At 43.3% G+C, this 27,171-nt stretch overlaps 1 protein-coding gene across 1 annotated transcript; it reads left to right on the top strand.

Annotated features, from left to right (window-relative positions):
• The first annotated feature begins 8 nt into the window (after positions 1–8).
• LOC147894241 (uncharacterized) lies at positions 9–27,171 on the top strand. The gene is made up of 2 exons (XM_087384703.1): positions 9–162; positions 26,525–27,171. The coding sequence occupies exons 1-2, from the start codon at positions 9–11 to the stop codon at positions 27,169–27,171; spliced, it is 801 nt and encodes a 266-aa protein (XP_087240829.1).

Raw genomic sequence — 27,171 nt, 5'->3', positions numbered from 1 at the left:
ATCGATATATGGAATGCGGGCAGAAAGCGCGGAAGCAGGAAAAGATCGATGGAGGGAGATGGATCGATATAAAAGTGAGCGAATCTAAGAAGCTGGAATCGATTGAGATTAGCATCGAGATTAGAACAGTGCAGCCGGCTATGGCGGATGAAGAGGATGATCGTGGAACATGACCGGGAAACAACATAAATCCGGCAAAACCTTCGCCGATAATTTTTCCCCGGCCCAATAAACCGGCATCCACCGCACCCTCTCCACGTGGCGCACTTCCACCGTAGTTCCACTTACAGCTGGCCACCTGCCACCCTCCAGCTGGCCTGGCCCATCCACGCGTCACATCCTTTTTGTTTTTAATAATGCTTTTCTTAGTCAGACCCTTTTCCACTTCATTGAGAATATTTCGCGCGTTTAAAAAAATCTCCCGGCTTCCAGGCTGGCCCTGCATGCACCTGCTGACGTGGACCCCACTTGAATTCCCGCCCATCCGGGAATCTGCGGTCGGCAGCACATGGTTTTCGTCTCCAAACGGGGGTTCTAAATGTGACGTCTGGATAGCCTTCATTCCCTCGCCCCTGTTTTTGGACGGCGCTTTTAGCAGGATCTCATTAAATTTGTCACTTACCCCCCTTTGTTGCAGCCGTCAGCTTTCTGCCTCCACCCTAGCGCCCATTCCCATGTTGGAGGACCTTTTACACTTCAAGGAGACTCCCCACTCCCACGTCTTTAGAGACCGTCCCCATAGAGCCCCCTTAAAGAACGTTCCCCTCTGACTCCATGCCCGCGCGAATGCCAAAAAGGTTTAACACCACAGACGTTCCCGTCGCTCCATTGGATGAATGCACTTCCCAAACCAAGCGTTGCAAGGCTCCAAAGGACACAAAAATTTGAGGTTTCTCCCCGGGCATTTTCGACGCCAGGTCTCAATCTACCAATCGAACATTTGGTTTCCTTTACCTTTTCAGACGTCGTCAGATTTTGAGCATTTATGCTAGCAAAGCAAGAGTTCCCACGAGCAGCAGCATTGCCACTAGCATGGCGTTGAGCTTTGGCATTCCTGCTAGCATGGAGTCAAGAAGGAACACCCTCTTATTAGGCTCATCCCCATATGGCACAATCCAAGACCAATGCTCCTAGCATGGCGTTGAGCTTTGGCATTCCCGCTAGCATGGAGTTAAGAAGGAACACCCGCTTATTAGGCTCGTCCCCATATGGCACAATCCAAGACAAGACGGTCGAGCACATGCCCTGAGGTACCCCTAAGACCTTCCATAATTGTCTAGTGATGATATGGCCAACTCGTGGCCAACAACAAGACTCAATAGCCAAGACTACACAAATTTGAGGGGGGACAGCTCATAGCCACCAGTTATGAGCTAGTTGATGAGGAGGGGTATGGAGATGGCTTCCACCACCTCCCCCACCTTCTGACAGTACCTTTGAGAGCTGTCGTCACACCTTATCTATCCATGGTAAGGGGACGACCTCTTACCTATTTTGTAGGAGGCTTTTACAACAAGAAAAGCTCATGGCAACATGATCATTCCTCTCATTATACAAAAATTTTGGACTAAAAAAGGAACCCTTTGGAGAATTACTAAAATATTAGAGGCTTGGATGAGGGAATATGGTATCCATGAAGGAGATTACGCCATGTGGACTTCTCTATAACAAAGGCTCCCCAAATCTAGGGGAAATTTTAGTTTTTCCCAAAATACCCCAAAAAATGTCATTGGTGGTTCACAATTATCTTTGGCAGGCCTGCCCTGACCATGTGAGGCCTCCTTGTTTTCCTCCCATGGCAAACTATTCGCTAGCTAGAACTATGCTCACGTTTTCCATTTGGTTCAACCATTTGGCCCAAACTTTGACTTCCTAACTAGCTCTCTCCCTATTCTCTCTCTTCCAAAAACGTTTCAAACATTCATTCCCACCACTTTCTAGCAGCCGCTCATTTCAAAATATCTTCTTTCCACTCTTGCTTAGTCATTCTCTCTCCTCTTTGCTCACGTTTTTCTTCCACATTCGAAAATCTCTCAGAGAAACTTCTGTCCAAGCTCTATTCATCCCTCTTCTCTTCCATTCATTCTCTACTTATTTCACTCTCTCTTAGAAACCAAAGTTGTGACCTAAATCTGCTTGGAAGGAGTGAGAAAAATGGGTGTTCTCTCATTTTCGGTTCTTTCCTCACCTTTTTCGAGTATAGAGAGTCACCTCCTGAAGTTGCGACCTAAATCTGCTTGGAAGGAGTGAGAAAAACAGGTGTTCTATCATTTTCAGCTCTTTCTCTACCTTTTTGGAGTATATAGAGTCAACTCCAGAAGAAGGAACACATACTTTCCAGGTAATGAAGTGATTTTTCCTTGAAAGTTTTGTTTGTATTAAGTAAATACGTTGGATGGACAAAAGCAGTAGAGCCTAATCCACCTTCACAGCCACCCTCATCCACGTTAAAAACAACTGAACAACACCATCAGAAAGTAAAAGGCATTCATTCAACATCCTCGTCTCTTTATATTCAATTCATACATTGGCCACACTTCCTTTGGAAGCCTAACAACTCTTTTCAAAAAAAACAGTGGACTACACAGCCCAACATGAGCTCCTACTGATTGAGCTCAAACTCAGAAAACACACAAAGACACATGAAACATAAATTCATCTCTGCAAGCGTACTCCACAAGTGCAATTATGCACTATGCTTAACCACTTAAGGGTTTCACCCATCTCATATACAAGTTATTTGCTATTCATGAGCTCTCATCAAAATTCTTGGAGTCCGAAGTAAACCAAGCTCTCCTACAAAAGCTTGCTATCCTTTGAGTTCATCACAGCTAGTATTCCATCTTTTGCCTTCACATTTATCCAGTGAGTTGCCAACAACCCATTGGCAATACTATCTAGCACCCACAAGCTCCTAGAGGGATTCATGGAAGTTTGAGGTGTGCTAAGCTCCCCTATCATAGCTTGCCATCCCTCTTGGTCCTATGATAATCCTTCTTAGCTTCTCCAAGCCTTAGTGTAGTAGAGATGCCACCCCTACCATCCGTACCTTATCCCATGCACTAGCAATACTTCACTTCCATCCTGTAACTCAAGTCTGACTTCACGATATCCATGTCGCCATGTACCCCCAGCCACAACCAACTACCACAACTTCCTCTCCTACTACTCTCAGAGCATTCGCGATGCCTTTCTCCTTCACGTGATCATATCCAACAACTATGGTCTTGCTCTCAAAGCATTCGAGCTCCCGTCACCCTTCTACTTCATGCAATAGTAGCTGCCTTTATGTAGCTTCTCCTACAACTCCTGTGCACACACTCATAGCCCAAGGTCTTCCAATTCCCTGGCCTACATAGTATCGATGCCCAAAGCCCTGTATTTACCACATAAGCCAGGCTCTTAGGCTCTAGCAAAAACCGTAGCTCTTAAGATAGCGCATAGTATCGCCTCCTTTGTCATCAAGGCTCAGCACCCATAGCTTCTTTCCCTATTGGTCCTTCTAACAAGCTCCTCCTTGTGCAACCTTGGACCTCTCCCAGCTCACCTCCTTGTTCTCTCATGTGAAGATAGCTTTCTCACAATAGCTCTACTGCTCACAGAGCACCTACATCATCATGGTCCTCCAAGTCTTCACAAAAATAGTCATAGCGCACCCATCCTCCTCCAAACACTCATCTTCGTGACCCCCGAACTTCAGAAGCTCTCCCCTTCAGCAGAGCTACCGCCTCTCTATTGTCCACCAACTCCAACACTCCATAGTAGAGACCCTCATCCAAGCAAGCTACGCCCCCCCTTCCTCATGGAGCTTTCCCGTCTACTCATTTGTCTCCTAGCAACTCTTCTTCTCTAAGCTCCCAACCCAGATCCGACCACCCTGTGCAGGACAAATGACCCTCATTGTCTGAGACCCTCCCTTGCTCCTTGCGTGATCTTTGACCTCCTTCGCAGCTTCCATTGTAGGCTTTCCCTCCCAGGCTTCCCTCCAACGGACCTCCAGCCTGCAGTGGCGACCTCGGAACCTGAGAGCTCTCCCAAAGCAACTATCCACTCCCCATCCCAATTCCCCACATTCATAGTTGCCATCTTCACGTACCCTAGCTCACGACCAGAAGCTTCCTTTCCTATCACGTAGCCACGTGCATGCATGCTCCTTTCCAAATCAATTCGGCCACCTCAGCTTCATTTAGCCACCTCAACAATGGTATTTTACCACTCTCAAAGATTTTCCCTTAAATTCATACACCAAGCTTAAATGCTCATTTCCCAAATCTTAGATGTTGATGCACATATGGTTCTAGTTAGGCATTCAATCACTTGCATGCCACCAACACTTAGCATTTAGTTGCCTAGACTACCACATATGGTGAACACCATCCCGGCACAATGGATTTACAAGACAACCACGGCAAAAAAAATGCTCATGCCCTCATACAGAAAGGACTCGAGACAACCATGAAAGGCATATGTCATCCCACAACAAAACCCCATCACACTCTGGATACCATACTTTGGATTGCCTGGTGCACCTACACTGCATCTGCATCACTTCCCAAGAGTCCCTGTAGAAGTATCTACCATCTCAAGAAAGTATATCATCAGTGTGGAGTCCTTCATGAGGGTGTCCATAGCTCAAAACCACCACCAACTAGCTATGTACATAGCTATTCACCTACCCATCAGCATGCAACAAGTGAAAAACATTTTTTCATTTTTATCCACACATCTCTAGCAACCCCTTTCTTCTACTGTGACATTCATGTCCAGCAATGAAAAGAAAAAATCAGTAAACCACCTAGATCAAAAACAAAATGAGTTTGTACTTTATGGATCTGCTTTCCTTTTCCCAGATCAAAGGGAAAAAACTTTGAACCCTCCACTGCTAGATATGCATAATCCACCATCCCCCTGGATTAAAAGGAATCAACAACACACCAAATTGATGTAGCCACCAGCTCCTTTCATATACCCACATTCTCACTAAGCCTCCAGGATCCCATAGCTTATCTTGCCAAGACATCACACAACTCCATTGGCTATTAGCCATCACACTTGTATCATGAGTCTTGCTCATCTTCACATGAGCTACATCTTTTGTGCTCACTACCTCACACATAGATCTCTCAGGCATCACTAGCTCATAATCTGTGATTAGAGACTTCTCAATAGACCCAATTGCCTCAACCTTGTAAGCTGCAAAACCTAACTCATCACATGAATCATCAAGATCACCCAGGAGCAAACAAACATCCTTCTCACTTGAAGAATGCTCAAACATATCAGCATACTCTTTGCTATGCATTAGGTCTTCACTGACATCTTCATTCTCTGAACAATCATGAGAAGTACATATTTTCTTGTCATTACCACTGTTTTGCGCACCGGTTCCATCGTATGGTCGGTGGCCTATTTCGGGACCGACCCCCAATCGATCGTTTTGGGCGGACTGGGTCGGTCACCTAATTGAGCCTAACCGACTACAACTGGTGGCTATATAAGAGCAAGCCCGTGAAGCCCATTTCATCACTGGCTACAACAACCCTGACTCCTTAGCATCCAGCCTCCGTGTTCTACTGTTTCCAGCATGCCATCGAAGCTTCTTTCACAGGAGCGCACGGTTGGGAGGCAGCGCCATCTATTGAATCAGTTCTACAGTAATCAAATTTTTGATTCTCCATACTATCTTGTTTTCTCTCTTGCGTACGAGATCATGTTATCTGTTGAGCACAAACGTTGTATTATTTTCTTACAGTTCCTTGTGCCTTTCTTCTTCTTGAAGAGCAATAATAAGACCTTCAAGAGTAGGATTAGGAAGATTTTTCAATTGGGTAACAACATGATCATAATCTTCAGGCATAATTTTGAGCAATACTGCCATTGCATCATTTGTAGTGATTGGAGAGTTGATAGAAGCAAGTTGAGTCATGAGACTCCGCATGTGATTGCATGGGCAGCCAAGGGAGTGCCACTAGCCATCTTCAATTCAAAGAAAGCAATCTTAAGTGACAAATTTGAGACGTGAGAGCTAGCACCAAAATAATATCAAGCCTTTGCCAAGCTTCAGAAGGAGACTCCAAATCAGAAATGCGATGAATATAGTCATCTCCTAAGCCAAGAGCAATAATGCCATAGGCTTTCTCCTCTCTACCAAGATCTCGTGTTGGGCATGTAGGAGCTGAGGATTCTCCAGCATTAGAGGCTGTTGAAGAAGAAGTTGAAGCAGGTTTGAGAAGCCCCCAGAGGTTTTCCCTCATCAATGCAAACTTAACTTTCATCTACCATGTGTGAAAGCCTTTACCATTGAACTTATCAATATTCAAGAAGGTAGCCATGAGAGGTTCTAACCCAAAATGGGCAGTGTCTACTCTCTTACAAGGCTAGAAAAAGTTGAAAAGCTTCAAAGTACAAGCATTTAGTGTAGCAAAGACTTGTAACCAAATTCCATAAAAATCATAATGAAAATGATACTTCAACTTGCATGCTTCATAGAGGTGGCTAAATGAAAGTATTCCAAGCAAATCCAGGTATAGCAACCTAAAGGAAAGTTGTAGCCACAATTGTATTGATGCTATTCAACACTTTAAAACATCAGAAATGCCAAAGTAGCATCTAATGTAGCACCAAACTCACAACATTGTCAAAACTGTCCAAAACAGAGGCTTGATCTTGGAGGGCTTGTATCTCACTCTTGAAAGCAAAGAAAAGAGGGCTTTCTAGGTAGAAATGAAGCTGGTATACAAAGAAGAGCCACTGAAGAGGAAAGGCAAAATGCCGCGTCACGTCGCCATAGCCAAGAGCTTGATTATCGACTGGTTTTTCGTCTATTTCTCCCTCCTTGGTGGACCATTTCACTTCAAATCTGGATAGGGGCTAGCTCATGATGTTGTGCAAGCGTGGCTTAGAGGAATTTTGAAATGGTTGCTCCAACAAGTCGTATTGCACAAAATGGCATTAGGAAGAAGGCGGCTGTTGCGCGGGTCTATGGGCACCATTGCCTAATTGCTCTGACGTGGAAGGTCTCCCATATGAAGGGTCTCTCCAGCCAGAAGGACTCTAGGAATGGTTGCTTGCAGGTAGAGAAATCAACCCTCCAAGTGGTTGGGTAGAAAGGGGCAAAATGGAGAGGAAGGTGAAGAAGAAGAAGATGATGATGATGACATGGCATAAATGGGCTCAAGGAGGATCATAGTGCTTTGATACCATGTTGAAAAAGTGAAAGGAAAGCATGAAGTTGAACATGAAACAAGAGAATGCTTGCTTATGGAATGAAGAAAGGTGAGGTGCATATGTAGGCACCTCTACATGAGCCACCAAGCTCCGCAATCATCTCCTCAATCAGCTCCTAGAATCTCTCAATCATCCTATGTGGCATCTACCGCCACCTAACAGTGCTTATGGGCACCTAGTTGTGCCTCTAGCACACACATATAGAACCTAAGGTGTGCTTGGGGCATACACCTTGAGATATCCCATCAGTGTTTACATTCTTTTCTGACGAGATCAATGCTAACATATCATCTAGTGCATCATCAAGAATGTAATCCCGCTCATCATTTGAATCACCATCATCCTGTAAACACTGAATCTTAACCTCATCATACACATTAAGGTCTGCATGCACACAATCAACACTTGTTGGTCCCACCCAATCTAAGAGTTTTAATTGTAGGTTTTTTACTTTATCAGTAATAGCCACATCAGCTTCATCACTGTCAGACATGATTGAGCTCTCATCTTCACTGCTAATTTCACACCTCTCTTCCTCACTTACTGAACTTGAAATCTCAGCCTCATCGGTATGCACAATCATAGTGTCAACCACAAACTGATTGCATTCAGCCATCATATGCACATCATCACACAACACAGGAGCATGATCATCATCTACCACTACACACACAGACTTATCCTTAGTTGCCTTTAATGGGCTCTCAACCTTTCTACCATCTATGGTAGCAACCCCTTCACTCGGGATCTCCTCTGCCACCTCACACAGATCTGATTGAGCAACACCCCCTCCATAGCAACTGACAAGCCTCCTTTCATAGTAAGTGTAATGATTTCTAGCTCCCCTACATCATCAACACTATATGCATCTGGTTTCTTCAACAGTGAAAACAACTGACTCTCTTCCTCTTATGAGATGCTCTCTTCCTCTGTCTTACTCTCTGTATCTTCGTCTGTGACTGTCTCCTCAGGTTCCTTTTCCAATTGTAGCCTATAGCTCATATTGCACTACATGGGTACAGACATAATCTCTGGTATGGTCTCCATTCTGATCAGGCTAATTGCCTTTCCTTCCCCCTTATCCTCCCATTTCACACCACTGATAGAGAGCTGATTCAGATCTTTCACCTCCATACTGTAATCACTAGATCTATCATTTGTTCTCTGCTGCTCAGGATAGACATCTCCTCCTGCCCTGATTGGCTTATTACAGTGAGGGCTGATATGTCCCCACTCCCCACAATTCTAGCATTGGACATTGCCCATATAACCTCGTCCTCTCCTTGCACCAGCTGAACTTCCTTCTCCTTCATCAATAGCCTCTCTCATGTTATTCTGACCTCTGCCTCTTCCTGTAGTCTCCATCTAATTTAGGCTGAGTGTTTTCATCAGCTCCACAGCTTCATGTAAACCCTTTTTCAGGAAATCATCCTGCACAGGAATAGACACCGGCTCTCTCTCTGCATATGCCTTGATCATTTCTAGGCTTCTAATTAGATTCTTAGGCTCCTATTGCATGCCAAGCTACCTCAACCTCTTGACTTTCCACTCCTTCTCCCTGGCCACTCTAACTGCATCCTCAAAACTATCAATATTCCTCAACTCCACCTTCAAACAGAGTGAAGTCTTTAGGCTTGAAATGAATCAGTCTCTCTTAATCATTTGAGGAGCCACCTCTAGCACAAGAGCTTCACACCACAGACTCCATAACTCCTCCATAATCTCCCAAATTGAATCAGGTACTGGTCAACCTCTTGCTCCTCCTCCTATCTCACTTTACACAGCTCTTTCCAAACTTCATTAGGGCTCCTGGACTGTGCAAACCGTGCAAGAAAAGCTACTCTCACCACTGTATATTCTGGATTTTGTTGCTGAGGATGAGCAGTGTTGAAGGTAGTCACTTGAGTCTATAGCCATGCTTTTGCATTTCCCTGTAAGAAATAATTCATGATCTGAAACAAAATCTTAGGGGTTGCCCTATCTTTCATAAGTGCTATAAATTCCATCTTTTCCAGGAATCTCTCTACATTCTCCTATGGCATCCCCCAAAACTCTGGAAAGTCCTGTGCCATCTCTCTCAACTCTTCAACACTACAACTGACTACATAGCTTCACAATTGTAAACTGAAGTGCATAGTCCTCTATGGAGGAACCAAAACGTGGATGGACAAAAGCAGTAGAGCCTAATCCACCTTCACAGCCACCCTCATCCATGTTTAAAACAACTGAACAACACCATCAGAAGGTAAAAGGCATTCATTCAACATCCTCGTCTCTTTACATTCAATTCATACATTGGCCACACTTCCTCTGGAAGCCTAAAAACTCTTTTAAAAAGAAATCAGTGGACTACACAGCCCAACATGAGCTCCTACTGATTGAGCTCAAACTCAGAAAACACACAAAGACACATGAAACATAAATTCATCTCTGCAAGCGTACTCCACAAGTGCAATTATGCACTATGCTCAACCACTCAAGGTCTTTGCCCATCTCATATACAAGTTATTTGCTATCCATGATCTCTCATCAAAATTCTTTGAGTCCGAAGTAAACCAAGCTCTCCTACAAAAGCTTGCTATCCTTTGAGTTCATCACAGCCACCTTCACATTTATCCATTGAGTTGCCAACAACCCATTGGCAATACTATCTACCACCCACAAGCTCCCAGAGGGATTCATGGAAGTTTGAGGTGTGCTAAGCTCCCCTATCATAGCTTGCCATCCCTCTTGGTCCTATGATAATCCTTCTCAGCTTCTCCAAGCCTTTGTGTAGTAGAAATGCCACCCCTACCATCTATACCTTATTTCCTGCGAGCTCTTCCATGGTTCTTCCAACCCATGCACTAGCAATACTTCACTTCCATCCTACAACTCAAGTCCGAGTGCCCTTCACGATATCCATGTTGCCATGTACCCCCAGCCACAACCAACTACTACAACTTCCTCTTTTGCTACTCTCAGAGCATCCGTGATGCCTTTCTCCTTCACGTGATCATATCCAGCAACTATGTTCTTGTTGTTCAAGCATTCGAGCTCCTGTCACCCTTCTACTTCATCCGATGATAGCTGCCTTTATGTAGCTTCTCCTATAACTCCTACACACACACTCGTAGCCCAAGGTCTTCCAATTCCTTGGCCTACATAGTATCGATGCCCAAAGCCCTGTATTTACCACATAAGCCAGGCCCTTAGCCTCCCAGCAAAAACCGTAGCTCTTAAGATAGCGCATAGTATCGCCTCCTTTGTCGTCAAGCCTTAGCACCCATAGCTTCTTTCCCTGCTGGTCCTTCCAACAAGCTCCTCCTTGCGCAACCCTAGACCTCTCCGAGCTCACCTCCCTGTTCTCTCATGTGAAGATAGCTGTCTCACAACAACTCTACTACTCATAGAGCACCTACGTCGTCATGGTCCTCCAGGACTTCATGAAAATAGTCATAGCGATGCCCATCCTCCTCCAAACACTCATCTTCGCGACCCCGAACTTCAGAAGCTCTCCTCTTCAGCAGAGCTGCCGCCTCTCTATTGTCCACCAACTCCAACACTCCATAGTAGAGACCCTCATCCAAGTGATCTATGCCCCCCCTTCCTCATGGAGCTTTCCCGTCTACTCATTTGTCTCCTAGCAACTCTTCTTCTCTGAGCTCCTAGACCACCCTGTGTAGGACAAATGACCCTTGTCGTCTGAGACCCTCCCTTCCTCCTTGCGTGATCTTTGACCTCCTTTGTAGCTTCCGATGTATGCTTTCCCTCCCAAGCTTCCCTCCAACAGACCTCCAGCCTGCAGTAGTGACCTCGGAACTTGAGAGCTCTCCCAAAGGAACCGTCTGCTCCACGTCCTGATCCCCCACAATCATAGTTGCCATCTTCACGTATCCCAGCTCACGACCACAAGCTTCCTTTCCTATCACATAGCCATGTGCATGCATGCTCCTTTCCAAATCAATTTGGCCAACTCAGCTTCATTTAGCCACCTCAACAATGGTATTTTACCACTGTCAAAGATTTTCCCTTATTTTACCAATCTCAAAGATTCATACACCAAGCTTAAATGCTCATTTCCCAAATCTTAGATGTTGATGCACATAGGGTTCTAGTTAGGCATTCAATCACTTGCATGCCAACAACACTTAGCATTTAGTTGCCCAGACTACCACATATGGTGAACACCATCCTGACACAATGGATTTAAAAGACAACCACGACAAAAAAAATCCTCATGCCCTCATATAGAAAGGACTCGGGACAACCATGAAAGGCATATGTCATCTCACAACAAAACCCCGTCACACTCTAGATACCATACTTTGGATTGTCTAGTGCAGCTACACTGCATCTTCATCACTTCCCAAGAGCCCCTGTAAAAGTATCTACCATCTCAAGAAAGTATATCATCAGTGTGGAGTCCTTCATGAGGGTGTCCATAGCTCAAAACCACCACCAACTAGCTATGTACATAGCTATGCACCTACCCATCAGCATGCAACAAGTGAAAAATATATTTTCACTTTTATCCTCACAACGTTTTTGTATCACTTTTTGTCTATATGTTTGTTACAAGAGACAGGGAAGAGGGAGAGATTGAGGTAGATGATATTTAAAACTACAAGACGATTTTTGACTTTTTTTTCTTTGCTAGTATAGGAGGGATAGTTAGAGGAATGGAGAGAGAGAGAGAGACGGAGAGAGAGAGAGAGAGAGAGAGAGAGAGAGAGAGAGAGAGAGAGAGAGAGAGAGATTATATGAATTGCTATGTTGTTTTCTATTTGAGGGGATGAGTGAGGGAGAGAGAGACATAAAATAGTCATTTTTTCTTCATTAGTATAGGAGAGATAGATAGAGGAAGGGAGAGAGAGAGAGAGAGATTATATTTGAAACTGCTATGTTTTTTTATCTGTTTGAGCGGATGAGTGAGGGAGAGAGATAGAAAAAAGTCATTTTTTTCATTGCTAGTATAGGAGGGGTAGATAGAGGAAGGGAAAAGAGAGAGAGAGATTATACTTCAAATTGCTATGTTTTCTTCTGTGCAGGGGATGATTGAGGGAGAGAGACAGAAATTGTATTTCAAACTACTAGGTTTTAGAAGTAGTTGAGAAAGAAGGAAGAAAAAGAGATCCTAATCAAAGAGTTTTGGGAGGGAAAGAGAGTGATATGATATTGATAATGTTTCTTTGTTTGTGGAGAGACAGAGCAAGAAGAGATCATATCGTAAACTAAGTATTTAAAAAAATTATGATGTTTGTATGTATGAGGGGTACCTTGGAAGACACACTGAGAGAGAGATAAGTATTCTATGTTTTTTGTAATAGTATTTTATTGTTTTTGGAACATGTCATGCTGAAGATTTAGTACAATGTTGTTTGAACACTTCATATGTGACATTTTGGTGAGAAAATCTTACAATTCTTGTTTGTATAAAAAATGATCAAGATACTATGTATTAACAGATCCCAAATTTTGGAGGTATTTCATTGGAAGGCAAAATCTCTACATGACTTTCACATATAGAAGGTTTAGATGGAAGAACCTTCAATGGGAAGCAATGGATGATGCATCATCTGCACGATGGGACTCATAGTCTTGTTATCAATGTATCAATTTATTGGCAAGGACATCTTGATCTAATGTTGGAATTGGAAGAGCTTTGTTAATTTCTTTGCAAGTTGTAGGCAATTAAGGAAAACAAAGATTACTTACACTTACAAGAGCTTAGAAATGGACTGGCTGTCTGAGCTATTTGACAATGGATGGACAACAAGAGCATGTCATGCTGAAGATTTAGTACAATGTTGATTGAACACTTCAGATGTGGCATTTTGATGAGCAAATCTTATAATTCTTGTTTGTATAAAAAATGATCAAGATAGTATGTTTTAATAGATCCCAAATTTTGCAGGTATTTCATTGGAAGGAAAAATCTCTGCATGACTTTCACATATAGAAGGTTTAGATGGAAGAACCTTCAATGGGAAGCAATGGATAATGATCTGCACGATGGGACTCACAGTCTTGTTGTAAATGTATTAATTTATTGGCAAGGAAATCCTGATCTAATGTTGGAATTGGAAGAGGAGTGGACCATGCGATTTATCAAGGAAGAATTGCAGTTGGCAACAGCAAGCCCTCCCCAAGACTATTATTTTAGACTTGATAATCGCAAAGTTAGATATAGGGATGAGACAAGTATCCTTTGTAAGAATTGTTTCCCCCCCCCATACCACCATACTCTAGAGATAGTAGAGACATGATGGTAGGTATTTCATAATATCCAATTTCTTGGATCCTTAGTGCTTCAACAATGCACTTGGCAATGAGGCATTGTTACATGTATGAAAAAAAATCATAAATAATACAAAGTGTTGTTTCATTTATTGTTAAGATTTAATTTATTCAGTCTGCACCTCTAGATTGATGGCTCTCTATGGTGTATGAATGATAAAGTGATAAATATTTATAATTTTAAATCTGTGTGGATATTTGTATATCTGTATTGTAGAGAGAGAGAGAGAGAGAGAGAAGTTGATAGTGCAATAAGTGACACAAATAATGCACCTGGCCATGAGACAGAGTTATATGTATGAATAGAGAGAGAGAGAGAGAGAGAGAGAGAGAGAAGTCAAGGACACAAGTAATGCACTTGGCCATGAGACATTGTTAGATGTATGGATAGAGAGAGAAATATACTATGATAGAGAGAGAGAGAGAGAGTAGTAAGGGACGCAAAGGGAGGGAAAGAGATAGAGGGAGGGGGAGGGACACAAAGGGAGACAGAGAGAGTTAATATTGCATTTATTCATTTGCCTCTCTAAGTTGAGAAAAGCAAAAATACGAAAGTTAATTAAGGTCTTTAAAAGACTATGAGATTGGAAAAAAACCCAGATACGACTAATCCAAAGGGTGGAGCCGCTAACAAAATACAAAAAGTGTATATGTAAAATCAATGTCCATGACAATGGAGACGGGGATAAAAAGAGGGAGATGGAGAGTGGGATATGCGGGTCTATGAGAGAGAGAGAGAGAGAGAGAGAGAGAGAGTTAAGGGCAACAAGAGAGAGAACGAAGAGAGGGAGAGAGAGGAGAGAGAGATAGCTAAGGAGAGATACAGAGAGAGAGAGAGAGTCTAGAGAGAGAGAGAGAAACACTTTCCAAAGAAAAAACAATTATAAATATAAAAATATTGTAATTAAGAGCATTTTTAAGGGCAATGCCCATTTTTAAAGTACACTTCTAAGGTCATTTTCACATTTTCAGTTTCCCACTCTTAAGTAACCTTACGAGATGTTGGTAGGATTGTTACTCTACAAACTTTAGGGTGCAGGACATGGATGTTTTTATCGAAGCTATATTTACATATTAATATAAAATACTAGCGAAGGTTTCTAGAGATATTTTTTAAAGTTTCATAATATTCATAGAATATAGCACAATTTTGTATATTTTCTTTTGAATTTTGAAGTAAAATATGTGAATCCTGGCGAAACTTCAAAAATTTTCACACAAAAGTTGCAAATCTTGGCGAATGTTTCAACATTTATTTTTTTTGGGGCATACAAACTTTCAACACCAACATAAAAGTTTCGCTTCTTAACGAAACTAACATGAAAAAATCATCCCTGGTGTAGGCTAAAGCTATGAATGTTGAGATATCAAGCTCCACTCGCGATATGCCAGGGTGACTGTTATGGATTTATGTCACCGACTTGTTAGCTGGAGATGCGGTTGGTATACCGCCCACGAATAATAGCTGGATGACAGCTATCCTTATCTACTCTAGTTTGTGGCTCAGTTAGTATGCCACCTTAGTTAGTTGAGTTTGGTTTGAGACCCACATATAGGGTTCTTCTATTTCTTTGTATTTGAGTTCTTTTGGCTTTCACAACTAAGAAGAGGAAAACTGTTTTCAGCCTCCACATTTGTGTGTATTCCCCCATTGTGCATGTGAAAAAGCCGCAAGTGAGACTCCTTCCCTCTCTCCCACAATCTTCACATGGTATCAGAGCCTTGTTCGTGGTAAGGAGCTCAAGAAAGCAAGCCAAGTTCGTGGTGTCCTGGTAAGAGGACCAGTGTTGCTTTCCTATTTTGAGTTTGGGAGCAAATCTCTGCAGGTAGCAGAGCCAGAAGTGCAGGAGTGCACTGTTTCAGATTGAGACACCCTTCGCAGTGTGGCGAGAGCGGAGTATATGCTACGGGCAAGGGCAAAGCCCTTAGTGACTTTATTTTTCTAATTTGAGGCCGTTTCAGGGCCCATTTTCAAGGCGGAAGTTCTTCGCAGGCACTCAGAAAAAGGCCCTGTTTTTGGCTGTGCGACCACTGCGCGGCTAGTCGGTGGAAAGGGCCGCAGAAATTGCATCGTATGCCTGTGTGCAGAGATATTGGGAGTTGCAGATTCATGCCTGTTGGCTGTTGATGCAAAATCGTCACTAGGAAGTGACTGTGTGGTGAAATACCACTTTCGTCAGTTTTGCAGATCTGCCCGTGTGAGGCAAAAGCTGTGTTTTTTGCAGTGATAGAATATTTTGCAGTGTTCTGTAATGGCATCTGATTCTCTTTCACAGATTGTCACTAAAAAGCTTGACAAGAACAACTTCCAGGCATGGAAGTTTAGAATGACGAATTTCTTGATGGGAAAAGGCTATTGGGAATTCATTATAGGAAATGAAGAAGAACCTGTTCTTCCTAATGTTCCCAGTCAACAGGAAATGCAGGCATTCAAAGGATGGCATGAGAGAGCCAGGAAAGTTATGTATTGGCTGTCTATCAGTATTTCAGACTCCATGATTGTGCATATTTAGGATGCAAATACGCCAAAGGAGGCATGGGATACTTTGGCAAAAATGTATAGCACAAATACGCAAGCCAGGAAAATGCAACTCAAACAGGAATTGCACAATGTGCAGAGAGAAAATTTGAGCATAAATGAAAGTGAAGAAAATTGCAGATGCACTTGCTTCCATTGGGTTGCCAGTGGATGATGATGATTTGGTTTCTGTGACCTTGAATGGTCTAGGAAAGGATTATGCACAGTTCCGGACATCCATTGCGGTCCGTGAAAAATTTCCTGATTTTGAGGAGCTGATTGCTCTTCTAATTTCTGAAGAGCAGAGAAATGGGGGTGCATCTTCTTCAGCAGGAACTTCAAAAGAAACTGTCTTCTACTCAAATGCTGGCAGAGGTAGAGGCAGAGGTAGAGGAGGCCGATCTGCAGGCCGTGGTAGAAATCAGAATATGCAGCAAACGCAAGAAAACCAGTCCTATGTAGGAGGACGTGGTAACTCTAGAGGCAGGGGGAGCCAAAGATGCCGTGGTGGATGGCAGAGAAGCCAAAATGCAAACAGCAATGTTGAATGCTGCTATTGTGGCAAAATGGGTCATGTGGCTAAGGACTGCTACAAAAAGCAGAATGACATTATGAATGGAAAATTGCAGCAAGGCAATTATGCATCTTCTAGCAGGCAGGGTGATGACAGAAATGAGCATCTATTTATGGTGCAGCATATGACCAATTCTGTGACAAGTGCAGAAGAACAAAATGACGTGTGGTATGTTGACTCAGGTGCATCAAACCACATGACAGGTCATGCAGAATGGATGCAAGATGCAAGGAAAATGGAAAAGCCAGGATTTGTGGAGACTGGTGATGATACTGCACATCCTATTGTGCAGATTGGCAAAATTCCTTTGTCTATGCAGGATGGGAAAAAGCAATACTTGTCTGATGTATTTCATGTCCCGAACATCACCAAGAACCTGGTCTCTATTGGTCAGATGGTTGAGCAGGGCTTGCAAGTCAGATTTAATCCTCATGGATGCTTTGTCGAGGATATGAAAAATAATGGTCGCTTGATAGCAAAAGGAAAGAAGAAGGGTAGGATGTTTACGTTGGATGCGGACATTCCTGAATTGAGTGCAGCAATGTTTGCACATGGGACCGGTGTAGTTGCAAATATTGATATCTGGCACAAATGCATTGGTCATGTTAATATATAGCGACTTAAATCAATGCAAGCCCAAAATATTGTTGCAGGATTGCCTAAATTCAAGGTTGCAGAAATGCACAAGGTCTGTGAAGCCTGTCAATTTGGGAAACAGGCAAGGAAACCTTTTTCTAGGCATGTTCAAGAGAGTAAAAAGCCATTGGAATTAATCCACTCTGATGTGTGGACTACAAAAGCTGCATCTATTGGAGGCTGTCACTATTTTGTCACATTTATTGATGATTTCAGCAGAAAACTGTGGGTGTATTTTATGAAAAAGAAAAGTGAAGTGTTTGGACACTTCAAAGCTTTCAAAGCTATGGTTGAAAAAGAAACAGGCCTGCAAATAAAATGCCTAAGGTCAAACGGAGGGGGAGAGTACCTCTCAAATGAGTTTGCAAGGTTCTTGCAGGAGCATGGTATAAAGCAGCAATATTCATGCAGTCATACCCCACAGCAAAATGGAATTGCAGAAAGAAAAAACAGGCATATTGGAGAGGTATCTCGGGCTATGCTAAATGAAAAAGATCTACCAGATTATTATTGGGCTGAAGCAGTTGCTACAACAGTCTATATAATGAATAGGACTCCCACTGCAGCAATACATGGCATGACGCCAGAGGAGATGTATACTGGTAGGAAACCAAATATTTCTCATTTGAAGATTTTTTGTTGCATTGCCTATGTCCATGTGCCAGATGAGCTGAGGTCCAAGTTGGATCCAAAAGCTGAGAAGTGCGTCTTTATTGGTTATTCTCTGCAGCAGAAAGGGTATAGATGCTATAACCCTTCTACACGTAAGTTCACATTGAGCAGAGATGTTTTTGATGAGATGAGCAGCTGGTATAAACCAGTAAATGTGATGATTGATGTAGATGCACAAAATGGTAATGCTGCACAGAATGCACAGTAGCAATCACAAAATATCAATGGACCTGGAGTGTCCTCTACCAGTGGTACACATACTTTGCCATGGATAGGCAGATTGAGATCAGGAGAATCCCCTCAAAGCAATGCATAGAGTGGTACGCAGGTATCACAAAAAGGGAAAGAGAAGGTAGATCAGCCCATGTATGATGTGAATGTAGGTCACTCTTGTGTGGATGGTGAATCCAGTGGCTCAGAACAGAGCATTGATGATGAGTTGGGTATTCCTTCTGTTGTTACACCTGGAGTAAGGAAGACCGGGGATGTTTTGAGAGCACCTAGAAGTGAGCCTATTTTGCACAGGTCTACCAGGGTTAGGTATCCTGTGGATAGGTTGAAATATGATGGATTTACAGCCATTCACTATGCCTATATGGTCAAAGTGATACAGGAACCAGAACCCACTTCTTTTGAGCAAGCCATGGGAAATGAAAAATGGGAGAAAGCCATGGATGAAGAAATGGATGCCTTGGATGCTAATGCTACATGGGAATTGGTGCCTTTGCCTAAAGGCAAGACTGCAATTGGTTGTAAGTGGGTTTATAAGATCAAGCACAATGCAGATGGTTCTGTGAATAGATACAAGGCAAGATTAGTTGTCAAGGGGTATGCACAGACATATGGCATTGATTATGAAGAAACTTTCAGCCCAGTTGCAAGGATGGCAACCGTAAGAGCATCCATTGCTATGGCTGCATCAAAGGGATGGTCTTTACATCAGATGGATGTAAAGAATGCCTTCTTGCATGGTGATTTGCAAGAAGAGGTCTTTATGGAGCAGCCAGCAGGTTATGTTCATGCTACTCATCCTGAGTTTGTTTGCAGGTTGAAGAAAGCCTTGTATGGCTTGAAGCAAGCACCTAGAGCATGGTCTGACAAGATAGGACAGTATCTTGTCACTATTGGCTTTCACATTTCCAAGGCAGATTTCTCACTCTATGTGAGAAAAACAGAGAAAGGGATTATGCTGCTGGTCATTTATGTTGATGATTTGATCATCACAGGTGATAGTGATGAAGATATCCTTCATGTGAAAATGCTATTGAGGCAGAAGTTTGAGATGAAGGATTTAGGAGAGCTGCATTATTTCTTGGGCATTGAGGTGATTAGATCACCAAGTGGGATACAGCTCTTGCAGAGGCAGTATGGATTGGACATGCTGTCCAAATATGGGATGACAGGCTATAAGCCTATTTCAGTTCCTTTGGAGCAGAATGTGAAGCTGAGCACAGATGCAGGTGAGCTTCTGGAAGACCCTACTATGTACAGACGCATAGTAGGAAGTTTGATTTACATGACTATTACCAGGCCAGAATTGAGCTATGCTGTTGGGTTGGTAAGTCAGTTTATGCAAGCTCCAAGGAAACTGCACTTGGATGCAGCTAGACGCATACTCAGGTATGTGAAGTCCACATTGCAGTATGGACTATTTTATGAGGCTGGGGTTCGGATACAGTTGCATGGATACATTGATGCTGATTGGGCTGGTAGTATTTCTGATAGACGATCTACCAGTGGATATGTGTTCTCTTTTGGGAGTGCTGCAGTCTCGGGGGGGTCACTATGTATAAACCCTCTATATCACGTGCGTTCAAGGCCTATATTTAAAATCCCTTATCTGTAAATTTTTTCATTAATAAAATGTACCCCTTTTCTATACAAATCTGTAAATTTTTTCCAAAATTATTTTAAATAGTCCCTTATGTATATTTATTTCTGTAAATTTTAGGAATAAAAAATATCCTTCTGTTGAACTCACGTGATAGGGTTACATATGATGAGTGACCCCCCCGAGGCTGCAGTCACTTGGAGCAGCAACAAACAGCCTACAGTTGCCTTGTCGAGCACAGAGGCTGAGTACAGGGGTGCAGCAATGGCTGCATGTGAGGTAGCTTGGTTGCATAAGCTACTTTATGATATGCATCAGTCTATAGATGGGCCGGTTGTCATTCATTGTGACAACATGAGCAGTATACATTTGGCAAAGAACCCAGTCTTTCATGCTAGAACAAAGCACATTGAGGTGCATTATCACTATGTGCGGGAGAAGGTTTTACTAGGTCTTATTGATCTAGTTTATGTCAGCACAGAGGATCAGGTAGCTGACATATTCACGAAAGCATTGGGCGCAGAGAAGTTGCGCAAGTTCAGAGACCTGCTTGGTGTGCAGGATTTGGGATTGAGCTCGAGGGGGAGTGTTGAGATATTGAGCTCCACTCGCGATATGCCAGGGTGACTGTTATGGATTTATGTCACCGACTTGTTAGCTGGAGATGCGGTTGGTATACCGCCCACGAATAATAGCTGGATGACAGCTATCCTTATCTACTCTAGTTTGTGGCTCAGTTAGTATGCCACCTTAGTTAGTTGAGTTTGGTTTGAGACCCACATATAGGGTTCTTCTATTTCTTATTTGAGTTCTTTTGGCTTTCACAACTAAGAAGAGGAAAACTATTTTCAGCCTCCACCTTTGTGTGTATTCCCCCATTGTGCATGTGAAAAAGCCGCAAGTGAGACTCCTTCCCTCTCTCCCACAATCTTCACAATGAAGACTCAAGACTAGTAATGACTTGAATGGCTTGATGTTGCTGCCTCGAATGCTCCCACCAATCGTGACACCACAGCTCATGTTCCTCGTGACAAAATATGAAGAGGGGAGAGGAGAAGAGTGGAGATGAGGAGAGAGGGCACAGCTAGAGAGCACACCACAAATGACTAACTGTACACTAGAATTAGTTGAAAAATAGAATATATACAAACCCTTTTAGGGTTAGGGTTAGGGGAGCTAACCCTTTCCTTTATAGCACTCTATAAGGTTAGTGCTATGCACATATGATCACGTGATGGTGCTATGCACACATGATCACATGATGTTGAGCATGAACTCTCAACACCTTCCCTCAAGATCAACATCATGAAGTAGGCCTTCCCTCAAGATGATGATTCTGGGGAATCGAAGAAGGACTGAGCATTACATTCCATCACACCCCTTTAATGGGAATGTCCTTCCTCTGCATCAAACCAAGAGCTAGTCGGTGTTTCTCGAATAGCTCTTTACCGAGTGGTTTGGTAAAGATGTCTGCAACATTTTCTTTGCTATCACAATGCTGCAGTATGATGTCACCAAGTAACACTCTTTCTCTGATGAAGTGCTCTCTGACATCAATGTGCTTTGTTCTGGAGTGATATACTAGATTTTTGGCCAATGCTTGAGCCGATTGATTATCACAGTATATTGTTGTTGGCTTTGACTCATCAAAGTAATCTGTTTTTGACAATAGTCTTCTGAGTCATATAGCCTCACATGCACCTGTAGTGAGTGCTCTATATTCTGCTTCAGTCGAAGACAAAGAAACAGTTGGCTGTTTGTTTGACAACCATGATATAGCACCTTGACCAAGGAAAAATGCATATCCCTGTGTCGATCTCCTGGTATCATGATCTCCAGCATAGTCACTGTCACAGTATCCATGCAACCGTGGATGACTTCCTCTGTATTCTATCCCAAATTGTCTTGTACCTCTGATGTATCTCAAGACTCTTTTGGCTGCATTCCAGTGAGACTGTTTTGGATTTGCCATAAACTGTGCTAGTGAGCTTACTGCATAACAAATATCTGGCTGTGTGATTGTCAGATATATAAGAGATCCAATGAGTTGCCTGTAGTATCTGTCATTGACTGTAGGCTTTTCTGAATCTTTAGTAAGTTTCAAACTCTGTTCCATGGGAGTGGCTGCAATCTTGCAATCTGCCATATGAAACTTCTTCAGGAGACTGTCAACATACTTGAGCTGACTCATGAATGTGCTATCTGAATCTCTCCAGAACTCAATTCCAAGACAATAGTGCATAAGTCCAAGATCTTTCATGTCGAACTCTGCAGATAAGTCTTGTTTTAGCTTTCGGATGAAGCTATCCTTGCTTCCTGTCACAATCAGATCATCTACGTACAAAAGTGCAATAGTAATATCTTCCCCTTGAACTTTGTAGTAGAGAGTATGATCTGCATTGGACTTCATGTATCCCAGATCAGCAAAATACTTGTCAATTCTGCTGTACCAACTTCTGGGTGCTTGCTTTAAGCCATAGAGACTTTTCTTGAGATGGCAAACCTTGTTCTCCTGTCCTAGTTCAACATAACCGGCTGGTTGTTGCATGTAGACTTCCTCGTCTAGATAACCATTGAGAAATGCATTCTTGACATCGAGCTGATACACATTCCATTTACTGAGTGTCGCTAGTGATATCAAGAACCGTATGGAATCCATCTTTGCTACTGGAGCATAAGTCTCATCATAATCTTGGCCATATTGTTGTGCAAATCCTTTTGCAACTAATCTGGCTTTGTATCTCTGAATACTACCATCTGGATTGTACTTCACTTTGTATACCCATTTGTTGGCTATGGCCTTCTTTCCTGGTGGAAGGTCGCATAATTCCCAAGTGTTATTTTTATACAAAGCATCCATTTCTTCATTCATTGCAGTTTGCCATTCTGGCTTATCGACTGCGTCTTCGAAGTACACTGGCTCTTCTGTGGCCATGATGGTAGTCATAAGAGCATAGTTGGTGGTTTCCACCTGAATTGCTTTGCCTTTCTGAGCATATGTCAATCTGGCTGGTGGTCTGCTTTCCCTAGTAGACCGTCTGAGCTGCTGTGACGCTGATTGGGGTGTTGCTGGCAATTCTTGCTCTTCTTCATCAACCTGTTCTATAGATGACTGTGAAGTCGATGCTTCTATCTCCTGTGTAGGTGAGGTTTTCCATTCTGATTCCTCATCGAAGATTACATCTCTGGAGATAATGACTTTGCGGTTGATGGGATCATACAATTTGTATGCTTTACTTTCTTCACTGTAGCCAACCATGATGCATTTGCGTGACTTCGCATCCAATTTCCTGCGATGATCATCATGTATGTGGGCATATGCTATGCAACCAAATATGCGGAGATGCCCAATGCGTGGCTTGTGTCCAGCGAATGCTTCATAAGGAGTCATACCTTGTATCGGTTCGGTAGGAAGCCGATTAAGCAAGTAGTTAGCTGTAGCTATTGCTTCTGCCCAATACTGATTCGGAAGATGCTTTTCACTAAGCATTGCTCTAGCACTGTCTGCTAAAGTCCCATTCTTCCTTTCAGCTATTGCATTTTGCTGAGGAGTATCTGCACATGTGAATTGTCTTCGAATGCCGTGAGTTTTGCAAAAGTTCATGAATGCTGAAGACATGTATTCACCTCCTCTGTCTGATCTCATGACCTTGATCTTTCTGCCTGTTTGGTTTTCTACCATGGCTTTAAATTCTTGAAATCTGGCAAACACTTCAGATTTCTCTTTCAGAAAGTAGACCCAACAATATCTGCTGTAGTCATCGATGAAGGTCAAGTAATAAAGTGAACCATTGATGCTGCGAGTCTGGGCATAACCCCATACATCTGTATGAATCAAATCAAGAATACCTCGTGCACGAGAGGTACTTCTGACAAAGTTGGTTCGCTTTTGTTTGCCGAAGCAACATGCTTCACAAACCTTTCCAAGAAACTGTAGCTTCGGAATCCCAATTGCCATATTTTGATTCCTTAGATCTAACAAGTACTTGAAGTTGACATGACCATATCTCTTATGCCATTTTGCAGATAGTGGCATCTGTTGCATTTGAGCTGACATGGCATGTTTATCTGGTACTGTAGCTAGCATCCTGTACAAGCGTCCTTCCTTGACACCTTTTGCTACTAGCTGACCTCTTTTGGATTTGTCTCTGATAGTGCATTCATCACCGTCGAAGATGACTTTGTAGTTGTGTTCCGTCATTTGACCTACTGACAAAAGGTTCTTACTGAGCTTCGGAACATAGAGCACATCTTTGACTAATCCTTTTGTACCAGTGAAATTGTTCATAGGGATAACACCTGTCCCTTGAACCGGATTCGGTGTATTGTCTGTTGTATAGATGACATTCTTTTGACCTTCTAATGGCTTCATTTCTGTGAACCATTCCTGATGATTTGTCATATGAGATGATGCACCGCTGTCGATGTACCAAGGATCCTGTTCCACTTGGTCGACTTGATAACTGAAATCTTCTTTGGGATTGAAATCAGTGTCTAGGTGCATTGTATCAGTCTGATGCAATTCCTCACTTGCAAGAAACATATTGCCATGTTCATTTGCAAAATGACTGTGACTAGAATGTCCACCACGATGATTTCCTCTTCCTCGAGAATTCCCTCGTGGATTGACCGTTTTGGTCATACTGCTTCTTGCGGCAATCTCTTTCATAGTGTCCAAACTTGTGACAATAGTTGCATTGAATGTTTGACACATTGGTGGATGCATTCCCTCGTCCTTGGAATCTTCCTCTGTTGGAATGATTTCCTCTTTGCTGATTTTGATGTTGCTGAGGATGCTGCTGATGCTGATGCTGATTCTGACTTTGATTTTGACCACTTTTCTGATATGATCTACCTCTGTTTCTGCCTTTGCCTCTGCTTCTGTCTGAAGCTGTGAATGCTTGATCATTAGAATGACCTTTACGTGCTTGAATGGCCTGAGTCCTGAGTTCTTCACCAAGTAGAACTGACTGAAGTTCTTCAAGTGTTGGAATTTGCCATTGGATGGCAATACTCTGGACCAGATTCTCATATCCTTCTCCTAGTCCATTCAGGATTACTTGAACCATTTCTGCGGGATTCATAGTCTCTCCTGCTGCTGCAAGTTGATTGTTATAGTCTTTGATGCGGAGTACATAAGCATGACCGGTTTCATTGCTATTGCGGAAACTCTGGTTGATCTGGTTTCTCAAGGTGAGAATCCTGGATGTATTCTTGGACTCGTAGAGAGCTGCGAACATATCCCATGCTTCTTTTGATGTCTTGACTGTGTTGAGCTGTCCTAGCATGACATCTTGCACATTCTGCTTGATCAGGTGATAGGCATACTTGTCTTTCTTATCCCATTCTACTTGAGCTCGGGCAATGGCAGGATCTGCTACTGATGCGGAAACTATTTGTGTAGATGTAGATCCCGATGTAGATCCCGTTGCTGGTGCTGTGACAACAGATGGAGTAGAGCTACTGTGGCTGGATCGGCCAATGGTCTAGGTATGGATCCATCAACATACTCCCATTTGTCCTGAAGCACAAGAATGGTCTCCATTCGGTATTTCCATGTACCGTAATTGTTGTCTAACTTAGCAGATGCCTCCAGATTGAGGTTGCTAGTCGACATGGTGCAAACAATGTACTCAAAAAGTGTCCTGGAAAACTCTGTATGAATCAACTGCAAATACACTGAAGATGCCAAGTGAAATCTCTGTACCGTCGGTGAAGATAGAACTGCAGTAAATAAGATCTGACCTGTGTCACAAGGCTTGTGGCAATGATGCCGGGAATAGCCAAGAGGCTTTACAAGGCTGAAAAATGATGTGCACGATGCCGTGAGATAGCCAAATAGGCTTTACAATGGTGGCATGTGTGTGTGAAATCAAGTGCTATCTGCCCACTGAATCAATCTGCAATGCCTCTGAACTCTGAAGTCTGCTCACTGAACTGATGAACGTAAGGTTTCAGGTAATGCAATGATGTGAAATCGGATGTGAGCGTATGGACTGACTCCGAGTAGGTACTAGTCGGGAATTTCGGGCATGGCTTAGATTGGCAACTTGGGGAATTCAAAGCGTCCCCTCTATGGCGATCTAGTCTACTTTGATCTAGATCTAAACCAACCGTCGATCGATGAAAGAGTAGCAAATAATTCCTTTTCCTTTGTTCTTTTTAAGTGCTGGGTCAGATGCGTCGATGTAGAGGCAAATGTGCGTGAAGGAAGTGGTTTTGTCGGCGAGGCTCAAATGTGAGTGTAACTTGCGCCGAAATGTGCGCGTGATGTAACGGGCGCGTAGAGCACGAAAAATCGAGCGACTTTCCTTTTTGGAGCACCCTCAAATTCTTCCTGGATCAAGAGATATGACTCGATCTAGGTGGAGGGGCAAAAGGAGTGCAAATGGTGCTCAATGATGATGTGTCACTGTGAGTCACATGCAGTGATGATGTGGCACTGTGCTTAGCAAGAGGTGTGCCAGTGAAGCTTTGTGCTGAGGTGGCAGTGCTGAGGTGTCACTGATGACATGGCACTGATGATGTGGCACAGATGACGTGGCAGTGATGACGTGGCAGTGATGATGTGGCAGCTGATGTGGCAAAGGTGACGTGGTAGCTGACGTGGCAAAGGTGACGTGTCAGCTGACGTGGTAGAGGTGATGTGGCAGCTGACGTGGCAAAGGTGACGTGTCAGCTGATGTGGCAATTGGAGATAAGGGTTGCCACGTGGCAAAACGCTATCTGCCACGTGTCAAAACGCGAGGCACCGGAATCTACCCAAGATTCTGACGGAATCTTGGAGATTCCGTCGTCTTCTCCATTGATGGAGGCGGCCGTCGAGGAGGAAGCACGCTTTGTGGCTACGCTGCCAATAAGCTTGCCAGCAAACACCAGCGCCTCCACCTGCTCAACAATCACCACTCCTCCAAACTCCCGCAATGCGACATTTGCCAGGAAAAGACCGCTTTCATCTTTTGTTTGGAGGATCGCGCCTTGCTTTGCCGGGATTGTGATGTGTCCTTACATTTGCCCAACACCCTCGCTTCTAGCCATCAAAGGTTCCTTGCCACTGGAGTTCGAATCGCTCTCAACGCTGCTATTTGTCAGCAAGACCCCGTAAATATCCTCCATGGGAAATCTGAGGAGCCTCGCTCGCGATTTCCTGGCACCGAGTCGGCTGTACAGGTGTCTGAAAGGTCAAAGGGCGTAATCTCACCAATGATCCCGTTAGCTCTTCCGGGGGCAAGCGAGTTCAAGGAGGCAAGGAAAAGGCCTTCAATGTCTACGACTGCTCCTCACAATGGATGTGTAGTTCCTATCAAACGGGGAACTGCCGGCGAGGCATGGCAAGTTGAGGAGGTGATGAACCTGCCGGATCTTGCACCAGGAGATCGATCCTCCCCTTTCATGTCGCTCGCCGCTCGTCGCAACACACACACACGGTCGTGA

This window comes from Dipteris shenzhenensis, chromosome 14 (assembly GCF_047967505.1).
Source record: "Dipteris shenzhenensis isolate YYH24624 ecotype China chromosome 14, Dip_SZ_1.0, whole genome shotgun sequence".
Classification (NCBI taxonomy): Eukaryota; Viridiplantae; Streptophyta; class Polypodiopsida; order Gleicheniales; family Dipteridaceae; genus Dipteris; species Dipteris shenzhenensis.
The sequence above is the reverse complement of the archived record's forward strand: the minus strand, read 5'-3'. Positions and strand labels throughout refer to the sequence as shown.